Source organism: Mustelus asterias, chromosome 11 (assembly GCF_964213995.1).
Source record: "Mustelus asterias chromosome 11, sMusAst1.hap1.1, whole genome shotgun sequence".
NCBI classification, from domain to species: domain Eukaryota; kingdom Metazoa; phylum Chordata; class Chondrichthyes; order Carcharhiniformes; family Triakidae; genus Mustelus; species Mustelus asterias.
Window position 1 is genome coordinate 83,774,751 of NC_135811.1, and position 14,388 is coordinate 83,789,138.

Consider the following 14,388-nt stretch of genomic DNA (forward strand, 5'->3'; position numbering starts at 1 on the left):
ATCGACACTAACCGCAATCATTCTACGGGGCGGAAAATCGCAGGCGGAAATTGCTGCCGACGTGGAGGGTGCGCAGTTATCAATAAATAATAAAGTCGGTTTTCATCCGAGCGTCAGGAAAAGCGGCTCGATTTCTAACTCAAGGAGTGAAACTTGGCTATTGTTCTCTGCTTTTAAAAAAGGGGGCATTCTTGTGTCAAATGTATACGGTTAGAGCTTTATAAAGGGAGGAGAGGGGTAGGGCTGAGTGGAAAACCCTATGCTCTCAACAACATCATCACAACAGCAGGAGGCACCGAGACTGTGATGGACAGGTGCGTGGTAACTCCTCCGTTCCCGAGCCAAGGCTTCTTTCATGTTTCACTCGGTGTGCTCTCGCCCTCTTGTACACTCTCTTGCGACACAACTTGTTAATGTCGATGTGGTTACATTGTGACACACACACACAGCCATTCAGTGCACTAGACTCCGCCTGAAGACTGCCCAACTTAGGCTGAAGCAACAACAAAAAAGAGAGATCTCGCCGGGGTCGCTTCCAAACTCGACTGGGACAATTTACCCGTTCCATCGCCGCCAAGTCTGCTGGTGGGTTTTTTTTTGGGGGGTGGGGGTCTTATTACAACCGAGCCAGGCTGGCAAGTTTTTCGCTCCCAAGTCTTAAGGACACTGCTCAGAGATTCCTTTCCCCTTTTTTAATCCATGGACTGGTATTACCCTGGTGCATTTTTTTTTGTGTTTGCGGATCAAAAGAGAATGGGGGTAACCACCACTTTGAGAATCGCCCCCCCCCCAAGAAAAATTCCCTCCCCATACTATAGAAATTCATTAATTTATTTCAGGCAATTTTTTTTAAATCTCGATTGGCTGGACAGAGGATGACGTGCAGGACAACAAAGGTGGAGTTGGAAATTAAATAAAAATGTAGCAAAGAAAGGCTCAGGCTCAATGTTATATGTGCAAGAGCCGCACTTCACTGCAACTAACTAACTATTCAACACGAGCAATTAGTCCGGGGACAGCAAGCACTCTCTCTCTACCGCTCCGGGGGCCGGCTATTTCAACTGCAACTTCCCCACTCCCCAAAGAATACCAAAACTTCTTCTCAACCCCCTACCGCAAGAAAAACTTTGAGTCTGCTTGGAAGATATTTTGTTGCCTTTTTTGAGAAAGGAGGGAGGGGATTTAAAAAAAAATTCTCTCTAATTGTAATTTTTTCCCTCTGCACAAATGCCTGGTCAAAATTTTGCTTTACACCGGCAAGGACATCTTTCTGCTGGGAGAGAGAGACAAGAGGAGAGACGGGCTGAATGCAAAGGCGGCTGGCAAGAGCAGAGAACGAGTCGGAGGAGAGAGAGAGCACAGGGGGATGGGGGAAGGAGCTGATCCGGAAAAAGGGGATTGGAGAGGTCGGAAGTATCGCGAAGCATGCCGGCTCTCAACGGGGACTAGAAAGCGTCCACGCCCGGGGCCAGCGCTGTGGATCTGGCGAAGGTTCAGCCCCAGCTCCCCTTGTGTTGTTTTGCAAGACGCCGAAGCGGGAGGGGGGCGGAAAAGGTAAGGCGGGCTGGGTACATTTTTGTGTGTGTGTATGTATGTTTTATTTTTCATTAAATCCTCCTTTTGCAAAAGCAACGTTTAAAAAAAGGAAAAAATGCATTGGGAGAGGAAAAATATTTTCTTCCATTTGCAAAAACGTTTTTTAAAAATTGAAAATTTAAAAGGGCTTTTAAAAATTTTCCTTTTGCAAAATTTTTGAATGCAAAATAATTATTTGGGAGAGAGGGAAAAGGGCTTTAAAATATTTTCATCATTTTAATGGAAAATAATTTGGGAGAGGGAAAAGGGCTTTTAAAATGTTTTCCTTTTTAATGGAAAATAATTATTTAGAAGGGGAGAAAGGGGCTTTTAAAATATTTGCAAAACAATTTTTTAATGGAAAATAATTCTTTGGGAGGGGGGAAAAAGGGCTTTTTCCGTGCAAAAAGAGAGGGAAAGGGGAGTGCGTGAGATGCTGCCCGAGAGAGAGGGGGAGAGTGAGTGTGAGAGAGAGAGGGAGGGAGGTAGGGAGAGGGAACGGGGGATCGGCGCTGGGCTGTGCCGACACGGTCGCGCCGTGGAGCCGCCTCTTGTCGCCAGCAGCAGGAAGCTGGTTGGTTCGAGCGGCCGCGCCAGGGCAAGTTGTCTCGGATTCACTCTCTCTCTCTCTCTCGGTTCCGGCCCCTTTTGTCTCTGGCTGCTGCCTCGCTCGCATCCCATTTTCCACCGCCCCCCCTCCTCTCTCTCTCCCCTCCTCTCTCTTGTCTCCCCGAGCAGAGTGCCAGCCTCGCCGGGCAGCCCTCACTCAACTGCGGCCGCTCGCTGGGAAGAGATCGGCGTTGACTCTGTGTCCTTTTTTTCCCTCCCCTCCTCCTCCTTTCTCTGCGGATCTTTTCGTTGCAGTCGCTCCCTCGGCTCGCCCAGATTTTTTTTCTTGTTGTTTTTTGATTTTAAATTTTTTTTTTTAAAAAGAAAGGCGGTGAGTAAAATTTTTTGTTATCAATTTTAAAAAATATATATATTTTATACATGTGGAGGGGAAGGGGGGGTTTGCTTTGCTGCTTTTGTTGGGTTTGCGCCGGGTTTTCGTGGCGGGGTTCGTGCCACGCTTGAAGCCGGGCTGCGGCGCTCACATGGCGGATCCCGGCCCGAGCTACGCTGCCTTCCAGCCCCTTCGCCCGCCTGTGTGGCGAGGGAGGGAGACAACCGGGACTAAATTCGACACATTTTCCTCGCTTCGCTACAAAAATTGTTACAATTCTCAGAAAAAAAGATACATTTTTTTTCTCAAAAAAAAATTGCATTTTTAAAGTTCTTTTTTTTCCTCGATGTCTTTTATTTCCCGTGTAATTATTTGGGGAGGAGGGGAGTTATATATTTTTTTGGACAGCGGGGAGTCTCTCTGTAACATGGCCGTGCCGAGCCCAATGCAGCCGGAACTGAGGCGCCATGTCGGGGACAGGCTGCAACCACGCGTCGGTGCGGAGCAGCCCTGCCCGCCCGCCGGACTTTGGAGCGCCCCCACTGGGTTGGGGAAGGGAGGGGGGGACCGCTGACCTTGTGGAGCTCTGGGTGTTTGGTGCATTGGGGAGCTAGGCTGGGGCGGCTAGAGGAAGGCGGACACGCGGGGAGCTTTAATCACTCTTCTCTCCCATTTTGGTTAGCGTCTCCCCCTATTTTTTAATTCCCTCCTATTTAGAGGAAGCTCTGTTTCTAACTCTTCCCTCTCTCTCTCCCCCCGGGGGGTATTGCCACCACGTCCCCCCCCTTGTCCGCTAACGCAGCCCTCCCTCCTGGGCAGCCCCAGCACTCAAGCTGTGTGACTTGGGCGCGTCTCTCACTCTCCCCCCCCCACCCGGCTCCAAACTGCTGCTGCTTCTCTCGCTGAGACTGGAGGGAAAAGGGGGTGGAGAAGAAAAGAGGGAGGGCAGAGCGTAAGCGCTGGGGGTTTGACTTAGAGTGACATGCCAGACACATGCTCACACACACTCATACCTAACGCAGGGAAATGGCTGCTGCAACCCTGCTCCTCCAGTCTAACCATCTGCTCCTTTACTCCTCCCCATTCAGGTAGTTGGCTTGGATCTGTGAATCTCTTGAGTGGAGCAGCATGAACGGGGAGACGACCATGTCGGCCACTGTTGAGTTGAGCGATGTGAAAGAAGGTATGTCTTGAAAAAAAAGACTCCGAGAATCTTTAGTATTCCTCCAAAAATATTTATTTATTAGTGTCATAAGTAGGCTTACATTACCAATGCAAGAATCTCACAACACCAGGTTAAAGTCCAACAGGTTTATTTGGAATCACGAGCTTTTGGAGCACTGGTCCTTCATCAGGTGAGTGACTTCTTACTGTGCCCACCCCAGTCCAACTCCGGCATCTCCACATCATTACATTACCACTGCAAGGGAGTTATTGTTAAAATTCCCTACATAGGATTTTTGTAACGTAGGAATTGGGAGCAGAAGTAGGCAAATTCAGCCTTTCGAGCCTGCTCCACCGTTCAGTCAGATCACGGTTGATCTCTCCCTGGTTTCAAAATCCTGGAATTCCCTCCCTAATGGTATTGTGGGTCAGCACATGGACTGCAGCGATTCAAGACAGCTCACCACCACCTTCTCGAGGGCAACTGGGGATGGGCAATAAATGCTGGCCAGCCAGCAATGCCCATGTCCCACAAATGAATAAAAAAACAAATCCACCTTCCCACCTGTTCCCCTTATCCCATTTTTTAATCAGAAAGGTATCCATCTCTTTCTTGAAACCATTCAATCATTTGGACTGCACCGCACAGTGGGGCAGCGAGTTCCACAAATTCACCACCCTCCCCTAGAGCAACATTTGTGCAGAATAAATATTTAGTTAACACACGCATTCAGTTGAACTGGGATTTTCCACTGCCTTAATGAATTCTATATACAGAGGGCAGTATTTAGGCAACAATTGTGAAATTTGCCTCTTGTATTGCACTCCAAATCACCTTTGACCAGGTATCAATAACCGTGTTCATGAAAGTAAGTGTTGACAACACCTGGGACAGGATAGCCACATTTAGTCAGAGGCTGTGAATCCTAAAGACTAATTCGCCTCCTGACTCCACAAAGCTGGTCCACTATCTACAAGCTATAAATCAGAAGTGTAATGTGATACTCCCCACTTCTTTGCTATCTAGAAGGACAGGGGCAGCAGATGCATGGGGACACCACCACCTGCAAGTTCCCATCCAAACCACACACCATGCTGACTCAGAACTATATCACCATTCCTTCACTAACACTTGAGTCGAAATCCTAGAACTCCCTAACACCATTGTGGGTGTACCTACACCACATTGACCTTCTTGAACTGCTGCAGTCCATGATAATTAGGGATGTGCAATAAATGCTGGCCTGGATGGCGATTGTCCATATCCTGTGAATGAATGAATAACAAAGTAAGGGCTGAGATTATTTGTATGTCAAAGGGTTGGAAGGAGAATATGTTTATCATTTTGTACTCTGCTATATAATTGGAAATTATATCAAGCACAATAAAAGTTTATATTCCAGCTATTCTTTTTAATTGCTAGTCATCATATTACTAATACCTTGTTCTGTGTAATCTCATTTGGTTATTTCATGGTTAAATCACACTAGCGATTCAAAAACAATAATACTGCGGATGCTGGAAATCAGGAACAGAAAATGCCGGCATTTCTGATGAAAGGTCACTGACCTGAAACGTTAATTCTCTCTCTCTCCACAGATGCTGTCTGATCTGAGTATTTCCAGCATTTTCTATTCTTATCATTGTTTATCCAAGTCCTAACTGCTTACCCTTGTAAGAATTCTTTTGGGGTTTTATAAATTTTTTATTTTAAAAAAAAAAGTTCCCTTATCACAGCTTCTGCTTCAAGAGTTTTTGGGGGGTTTTTTTGGACTGTGACTTTGGGCTTTTATTGGTCAGACCACCTCCAGTTTCACCATTTTCTATTTTGCTCATCACTCGCATCCAACCTCAAAAAGCCTGATTTGCAATTAGTTCCTTCCAGTTACTGATGATGATCTTTCTTCATTTAAGACATCTCTGTATTTCATGGTGCACAGTATGTTACAAAATGCACTCCAGGTTTTCAGAAAAAAACACTGCGAAGAAGTTACTGTGAAAATCCCCCAGTTGCCACACTCCACACGCTTAGTGTCACAAATAGGCTTACATTAACACTGCAATGAAGTTGCTGTGAAAATCGCCACACTCTGGCGCCTGTTCAGGTACACACAGAGAATTTAGCATGGCCAATGCACCTAACCAGCGCGTCTTTCGGACCGTGGGAGGAAACTGGAGCACCCGGAGGAAATCCATGCAGGCACGGGGAGGATGTACAGACTCCACACTGACCGTGACCCAAGCTGGGAGGCAGCAGTGCTAACCACTCTGCCATTCATAGCAGATATTGAAGATGGGGGGGGTGGGGGGGCGGTGAGCTCTCATTGCACAGGGCCATTGTCCAGGTTAAGCAGAGAATCAAAGATATAAATCATTACTTGTTTCTGGAATGGACCAAGTACAAAGCACATTTCAAGCCATGCTCTATATTAATAGATGAGGCTGAGGGAATTCTACTTTGGTCCTCTGAAGTGTCCAACATGGAACCAAAACCACTTTTGCCCTTGTGTCTCAAGCCATGTGATCGTGAAGTTTATATAAGCAGACTTTCTATTTGTCTGAAATGGATCCCACTCTCTCTATGTTGGTACACATTAAACCTGACCTCTAAGTCTCGAGAGATTTTCACAAATCAAACGCAACAACTATATAGGGTTACTAACCAGCTAAAACCTCAGTGTATCAGTGCACTGGTAAGCTTTCTGATGTTTGCCCAGTTAATACAGCTTGTTAAACCATTTACCTGCAGTATTGCACCAATTCCAAACTTCCGGTGGCAAACGTGGCTCCTGCAGCTATGTTGATCCCAAAGAAGATTTGATATTCCTCCTTTATCTTTTCAATTGTGCACTCTTGAAGAGGAAAATCACAAGTTGGTAATTTGACACTATTAGGTTTGAGACCCAGATAGGAGGGCAGTAGATGTCAAGGATTCCTCACGGTAAGCATGGTATCAATTGTATCAAGTTCACTAATATCTTCCTGATTATGAAAGGACCTTCTCCACATAACATCAACCAATCATCCCAGCAGTTAGGTATGGAACTACAACCAAAGCTGCTACTTGTTGTGAAAGTTTGGATGTTTTTGAAGTCTGTGTTTTTGAATCTTTGGAGCTTTAAAGTACTCATTGTACCGAGGTTCCACTATTACTATTTTGGACTGTACCAAGCCCGAGAGGATATTTATCAATCCTTGTTGACCTTGGCTAGGGTGCAATCACTTTGGCCATTGAGGTAGTTCCTTCAGCTGAACCTACAAAAGGTGAAGTAATATTATTCCATGTACTGCTGGTGTATAGAAAACCCTCAATCCAGGGCAGGGCATCGGAAATCTCTGGGGAAGAAAATAAAATGGAATTGAAAGGTTGTGTGGTCACACCATAACATTTTGTGGATGAACTTAAAACATTAACGACGCAGATTTTGCCGTAAAAGTAACAATCAAGATTCAGTACTCGCTATTAATGAAGAGCTAATTGGACAGCAACTGATGATTGCCACACTGTATACCATGCCATCAGGAAGTTCATAGAATCCTACAGTGCAAAAGGAGGCCATTTGGCCCATTGAGTCTGCACCGGCCACAACCCCACCCTATCCCCATAACCCCATGCATTTACCCTAGCTAGTCCCCCTGACACTAAGGGACAATTTAGCATGACCAATCCACCTAACCCACACATCTTTGGACCTTGGGAGGAAACAGGAGCACCCAGAGGAAATCCACGCAGACATGGGGAGAATGTGCAAACTGCACACAGACAGTGACCCAAGCCAGGAATCAAACCTGGGTCCCTGGCGCTGTGAGGCAGCAGTGCTAACCACCGTGCTGCCTAGGTTTCATTGTTCCTCCAGGAGTCTTCTCTAGTTGCATCTTTCCCACCCAGAGATTTGCCAATGAAAGCGCAAAATGTGTGAAGTTGCCATATTTACACACTACATACCAACAACACTCCGTATATGCAGCAATCCTGATTGGGCCAGGTGCCACCAAGAAAAAATATCAAACATTGCCAGACACCCAGTGGATTTCTTAACTATCTGGTAAGTCTCAATTACTGCTCAGCAACCCCTCGAGCTCTGAAAATTAACTTTTACTAATTTAGTGTCCCATTTCATCAGATTTTAGAAGTTGGAGATTTTAAAAATAAAAAATGCCTTTTTACTTTGACTGTTTGACCCCATCTTTCTTTCATTTCATTTCTGCGGAAGGCTGAGCATTGAATTCAATATTCAAACTTGGCACTTCTCAGATTGCATGCATCAGAAATCTTCAATCTGATTTGAGATAGGGATGTAAAGTTGCTTGTATTATTCGCAGAGGTCCTGGATCCTTTGCACGTTTATTTTGGATTTCTAATCACCACACAGCCCATGGAAAATCTTAGAGCAAGTATGATGACTGGCGCCAAGTGACAAAATCTGGACCATTGTGATGTGGTCTCTTGATGCCATCGGGCATGCTTATATGCACACTCTTGATGTCGCTATGTGTCGATATGCACACTCTTGATGTTGCTGTGTGGGGACGTTGCTTCCAGGGCAGGAGATCTTGTTCAACAATGACGTCCGAATGATTTGCATTTTCTTCATGGGGAATCTTGCTCAGGACACGTGGCAGTCACGCAAGAGAGTTTCTCCACTTCATATACGATCCATTAGCTTTTCAGTGGGAAGAAACAAAGTTCTTTTGGCAATAATGTAAAATCCATCAATCATTTGGAGCATCAGGCAGGGAGTTCAACATTCAACAAAGAAGATTTGCCGGCAAGGCCTGATTGTCGGTGTTCCCCAGGTGAGTGAAAGAGGGAAGATGAACTCTTTCTGAATCAAGGCCCCAGTGTATTGGGCTATAAGGAGTTCCAGGGAGTAACTGGCATTGGGCAGGAGTCTTTATCCTAAAATGGATTCTGGCAGTACTGTGAGCGTACCTGCACCAGATGGACTGCAGCAGTGGTTCAACAAAGTGACTCCCCAACATCTGCACAAGGACCGTTAGGGATGAGCAACAAATGCCCACATCCCATGAAAGAATGAGGAAAAAATGTTTGCTTTCTAATGTAATGTAGAAGATTAAAGGAAGATTAGGACATTCTAGATCAGAAAGGGGTAGGAAGGGAAATAATCCGATTGTTGGGCATTTACAGGTTATCAAATAGCAAAGATGTGATGGATGTGGAGAACTGAAGATACTCAAAATGAACTTATTGAGGATGGACTGTGATAAATGTAATGCATGAGATTAAAGTGGGGAAAACTTCCAGAACAGTTTCCTAGATCGGTTGTTTCTTAGCCTAATAAAGGAAGAGGCATTTTTAAATTCATTTCTGGGAAGTGAGTTGGACAGATAAATGTTATGAGGAGAGGGGAATGATGGGAAAATAGTGACTAGCGCAAAAGAGTCAAAGACGAACTGGAAAAAGGTGGTGATCAACACCATAATAGGGGGCTTGGTTCAAATTATTCAACAGGATTGTTAGCCAAGGGGTTAATGAGTAGCAATGGGAAATCGTGATGCGTAAGAGTACAAAATATAGTTGTATTAGATGAAAAGGGAGGTCCATCATGGGGTGATGGGCCAAGTTAAACAGAGGCATATGAATGGCTCATTTAAGATAACTAAGAGAAAACGCATCAAGCTGAAATTGGAGATTGGCAGGGCTAGAAGAGATTATGATTAGCTGATGTGAAAGTAAGGGCTTTTGTAAAATAGTTAAGAGGCTTGGTCCACTGGGATAAGCAGGGAACCTGATTGAGGAATTGTGGTGGAGGTTTTGATTATTTTGATTTTTACAAATTATGATGGAATCGAGAATGCAATTGTGCTGGAGGTGGGAATGAAACATTAATAGAGCTAGGTGCAGAAATTGAATAAGTTCTGAACAAGAACAGTAGAGTTGAGTTTGATAAATCTCTTGGTTCTGACGTTGACCCGAGACCATTAGTGTGGATATAAAGAAAGTCAAGAATGGAGATAGCTGAGGCTCTCATTTTTCAGTCCTCTAAATATATGAATCGTGCAGGACTGGCATGCCATGCCCTTGTTCAAGCAGGAAGAGAAGGGTAGAATGAGTAATCATGGACCCAAAATCAATTTGGTTACTTTGAATAAGCATCCAGAATTGGATGCCAGCGTGAATTAGTAAATTGTGTTTGGGGGGGGGGGGGGGGGGGGTGCAATTAGGTGGATAGATAAAAGCAGTGTGGCATACGTAATGTATATGGCATTTATAGAAATAATTTGCTAGTGTCTTAAGGTATTTTTCTTTAGAAAGTTCAAGCATGTAGACATAAACCAAAGTTAGGGTAAATGGTTGGTGGTCACAGAATGGTTAGCAATGGTCTACCCTAGGGTCAATGCTGGGTCCATTTTTATTTTGGGTCGATATGCTTTGAACATATACAGTACAGGGAAGATGATCTTGAAATTTGCTGATGACATAAAAGTAAGAGGTTCGACAAATGGCAAGAAGAGCTGTAAAATATGCTTATGAAGCCACAAACTGGCTAGCAGAATGGACAGTTAGAAGATGACACTTTAATGTAGATCAATGTGAGACAACAGTTTGGGAAGAAAAAGTAGAAAGCGGCACCTGCTTAATGGAAATACGTTGAAAGATCTAGGTAATGGGAGTGATCAGGATCTTCAAATGTTTAACTAGTGGGGTAGATAAATCAATTTAAAATATTGAACAATTTGGGTTTTGTAATGGGGCAAATTGGAAAAGTAAATTTTCCCTCCGGTCTATAATACACCCGTTACAGAAAGGTTATTAAAGCCCCAGTAGGACAAAAGTTTACCCAGATAATGTCAGGGGTGGGAAGCTATACTTATGGGCTGCGTGTGGAGCTACTGGGATTACTTGCACTGGTGAAGATAAGGTTTGATAAAACATTTAATAATGAGTTTGATCAGAGTGATTAGAAAAATACATATTCTGGTTGGAGAATCAGTCGGTAGAGACCATCAATTTAATTCCACCAATGAGGGCGAAGCGATGTCGGGAGAATGTAATTTAAGTGCAAGATTGTTGGGTACAAAATGCTTTGCCACAATTGATTGAGACAGAGGTCTTGACAAAATATTTCCCTGAAGTAGCTCTTTTCTGATTTGGGAAGTTTAATTGTATCTGAGTAATTGGCAGTCAGAAGTTTTGATTCCTCAAGGAAGGCAGGATTTCCTTAGTAAATACAAAAAGCCTCAACCAGTTTGAGTTCCTTAGATGATTAGTGTAGGTTCCTGTGATTGTCATATCATGTTCTTGTGATTTTCCCCAGTGTTCAAAGATTATATTTAACCATGAGACAGATCTCGAAATAAATAATGCTAAACTTGTGGTATCTTGTTACAATCTTCGTCACATAAACAGGCATGAATGAAGAAGCACGGTAAGCACTGCTCTTGTAAGAGCCAGTGGAACAGCAAGGATGATCTTAACCAACATAAACACAATATGTTTTATAAGAGTGAGTTAGCTACGAAAGAAGGACTTGGTTGTGGCTGTTGCTTTAGTATAGGTGCTGCCAGAACCTTCACTGTTCAGCAACCTGCAGAGGTATATTTGTTACAGCCAAGTTGGAAGCATGTGAACCTGACTGAGTCTTGGACAAGTCGTGTTACACAAATATGGCTCATCAATCACCTCAACAGAACACGAGGCAGTTGAATGTTTCTCGAGATAGTGTGAACTATCAAGCCTGTGCTTGCTATTGGGAGAAAATAATTATCTTGTTCTTGTATAATTTGCAAGACAACCCCTGTGACTCAATATTTGCAACAGTTTACTTTTATCTTGAATAGATACAAAGTCCTAATTGGTTCATCACAATTCCATGCAGAAAGGGTGTTCTAAAAATTGGTTGTTATGCTCTTTCTCCCCAGAAACTCTATACAGAGGCTATATTTGAGAACTGCTTATTTAAGAACACTTTTCTCCTTTTAATTTTGTGCTTAATTAGATTCACAGAAGAATTCCACTTTGAGAGCTTGCTATAGAAATTGGGTGCAGTATTTTGAGAGAGAAGGCCACATCCAAAGTATTGAGTTTTAAAAATGTTTCCAGAAATCTGCTGAAATGTTTTTATCTTGGATGCTTTCTCCAGTCTGTTACTTTGTTGATCAGCGATGGAGGAGTACACACAAATGCCAAGGTCGTTTGCAAACCTGGGGAGCTTTTGTTTGGTTTTTCTCTCCCCTTACTTCAACTCTTGCTCAATACTCTCTAGCTCCCACTGGACACTGACGCCAGTGATACCACTAACCTGGCTAAGGTCAGCTAACTGGAACCTTTCTGAATGCTTTCCTGCTAAGAGTCCATAGTTAAAGACTTCAAGTAATTTGGAAAGCTATTACATCAGACCCCACAGGCTTGTGTCCATTCTGTTGGAGCCAGTATGGAAATATTATTCACTTCCATTGCAATCATGCAAAGTGGGACCCTCTTGATGCTAATTAGATGTATGAAACTGAGCAACTAGCGATGAGAGATTTATGATTTTTCCTACACTTGTCAACGATTGGGGCAGTCTTAACACATTGCAAAGTTATACCGAGTCACTCAGCAAAAGGTTTCTTTTAACCTGTCTTGCAGACAATGAGTATCTTACCTTTTTATGTTGAATTTTTGTTTTCCGCTTTATATCCCTCTACTTGCCCAGACTGTAAAGATCACAGGCGTAGTATTTTAGTTCGGTGGAAACCATCTCCAAACTGTGCTGATAAGTTCATCTTGGGGTTTCCCAATTATAAGTTAGGAGGCAGGGGAAGGATCCTCTTGCTACATCATTGTTTAAAATGGAGTGGCTATTGTCAGCAACGAGTCACTGACCTTTTTAAGTTCAGTGCAACTTATTGTTCAGCTTAAGCTGTACTCTTCAATCTCCCTTCCTTAGATGCCTTTGTTCAATTTTAAGAAGTGTTTTTGAATTAATATTCCCAACATTGACTGGGACAGCCATAGTATTAGAGGGTTGGACAGAGAGAAATTTGTTGAGTGTATTCAGGAGGAATTTCTCATTCAGTATGTGGATGGCCCGACTAGAGAGGGGGCAAAACTTGACCTCCTTGGGAAATAAGGAAGGGCAAGTGACAGAAGTGTTAGTGAGGGATCACTTTGGGACCAGTGACCATAATTCTATTAGTTTTAAGATAGCTATGGAGAATGATAGGTCTGTCCCAAAAGTTAAAATTCTAAATTGGGGCAAGGCCAATTTTGATGGTATCAGGTAGGAACTTTCAAAATTTAATTGGGGGAGTCTGTGGGAAGGCAAAGGGACATCTGGTAAGTGGCATGCTTTCAAAAGTGTGTTAACCAGGGTTCAGGGTAAACACATTCCTCTTGGACTGAAGGACAAGGCTGGCAGAAGTCGGGAACCCTGGATGACTCGGGATATTGAGATCCTGGTCAAGAAGAAGTAAAGAGGCACATGACATGCATAGGCAGCTGGGATCAAGTGAATCTCTTGAAGAATATAGCGGGTGTAGGAGTAGAGTTGAGAGAAATCAGGAGGGCAAAAAGGGGACACAAAATTGTTTTGGCAGATAAGGCAATGGAGAATCCAAAGAGCTTCTTCAAATACATAAAGGGCAAAAGAGTAACTAGGGAGAGAGTAGTGCCTATTAAGGATCAACAAGGTCATCTGTGTGCGGATCCACAAGAGATGGGTGAGATCCTAAATGAATATTTCTCATCAGTATTTACTGTTGACAAAAGCATGGATGTTAGGGAACTTGGGGAAATAAATAGTGATGTCTTGAGGAGTGTACATATTACAGAGAAGGAGGTGCTGGATAAATTGGGTGGGTAAATTGTTGGGAGGTATTTTGAGAGACAGGATCTACAGGCATTTAGAGACGCAAAGACTGATTAGGGACAGTCAGCATGGCTTTGTGTGTGGAAAATCATGTCTCACAAATTTGATTGAGTTTTTTGAAGAGGTAACCAAGAAGGTAGATGAGGGTAGTGCAGTTGATGTTGTCTACATGGACTTTAGCAAGGCCTTTGACAAGGTACCGCATGGTAGGTTGTTGCATAAGGTTAAATCTCACGGGATCCAGAGTGAGGTATCTAAATGGATACAAAATTGGCTTCTTGACAGAAACCAGAGAGTGGTTGTAGAGGGTTGTTTTTCAAACTGGAAGCCTGTGACCAGCGGTGTGCCTCAGGGATCAGTGCTGGGTCCACTGTTATTTGTCATTGATAATGATTTGGATGAGAATATAGGAGGCATGGTTAGTAAGTTTGCAGATGACACCAAGATTGGTGGCATAGTGGACAGTGAAGAAAGTTATCTCCAATTGCAATGGGATCTTGATCAATTGGACCAGTGGGCTGACGAATGGCAGATGGAGTTTAATTTAGACAAATGCGAGGTGATGCATTTTGTCGATTGAACCAGGGCAGGACTTACTCAGTTAATGGTAGGGCGTTGGGGAGAGTTACAGAACAGAGATTTAGGGGTACATGTTCATAGCTCCTTGAAAGTGGAGTCACAGGTGGACAGAGTGGTGAAGAAGGCATTCGGCATGCTTGGTTTAATCAGTCAGAACATTGAATACAGGAGTTGGGACGTCTTGTTGAAGTTGTACAAAACATTGGTAGGCCACACTTGGAATACTGTGTGCAATTCTGGTCACCCTATTCTAGAAAGGATATTATTAAACTAGAAAGAGTGCAGAAAAGATTTACTAGGATACTACCGGGA

General features: G+C 43.6%; 1 protein-coding gene across 13 annotated transcripts in view; it reads left to right on the forward strand.

The window, feature by feature from the left end:
- The first annotated feature begins 279 nt into the window (after positions 1 to 279).
- Positions 280 to 14,388, forward strand: part of LOC144500628 (nucleolar transcription factor 1-like) — a 73,143-nt gene continuing 59,034 nt past the window's right edge. For 6 of the 13 annotated variants that reach the window (XM_078223866.1, XM_078223870.1, XM_078223873.1 and 3 more), the window contains exons 1-2: positions 2,319 to 2,515; positions 3,607 to 3,701. In XM_078223866.1, the coding sequence (XP_078079992.1) occupies positions 3,647 to 3,701 (55 nt within the window). In that variant the 5' untranslated portion in view covers positions 2,319 to 2,515; positions 3,607 to 3,646. Of the gene's footprint in view, positions 315 to 606; positions 1,555 to 2,057; positions 2,516 to 3,606; positions 3,702 to 14,388 lie in introns of those variants that run through there. The other 7 variants (XM_078223869.1, XM_078223871.1, XM_078223879.1 and 4 more) reach the window with 7 other exon arrangements.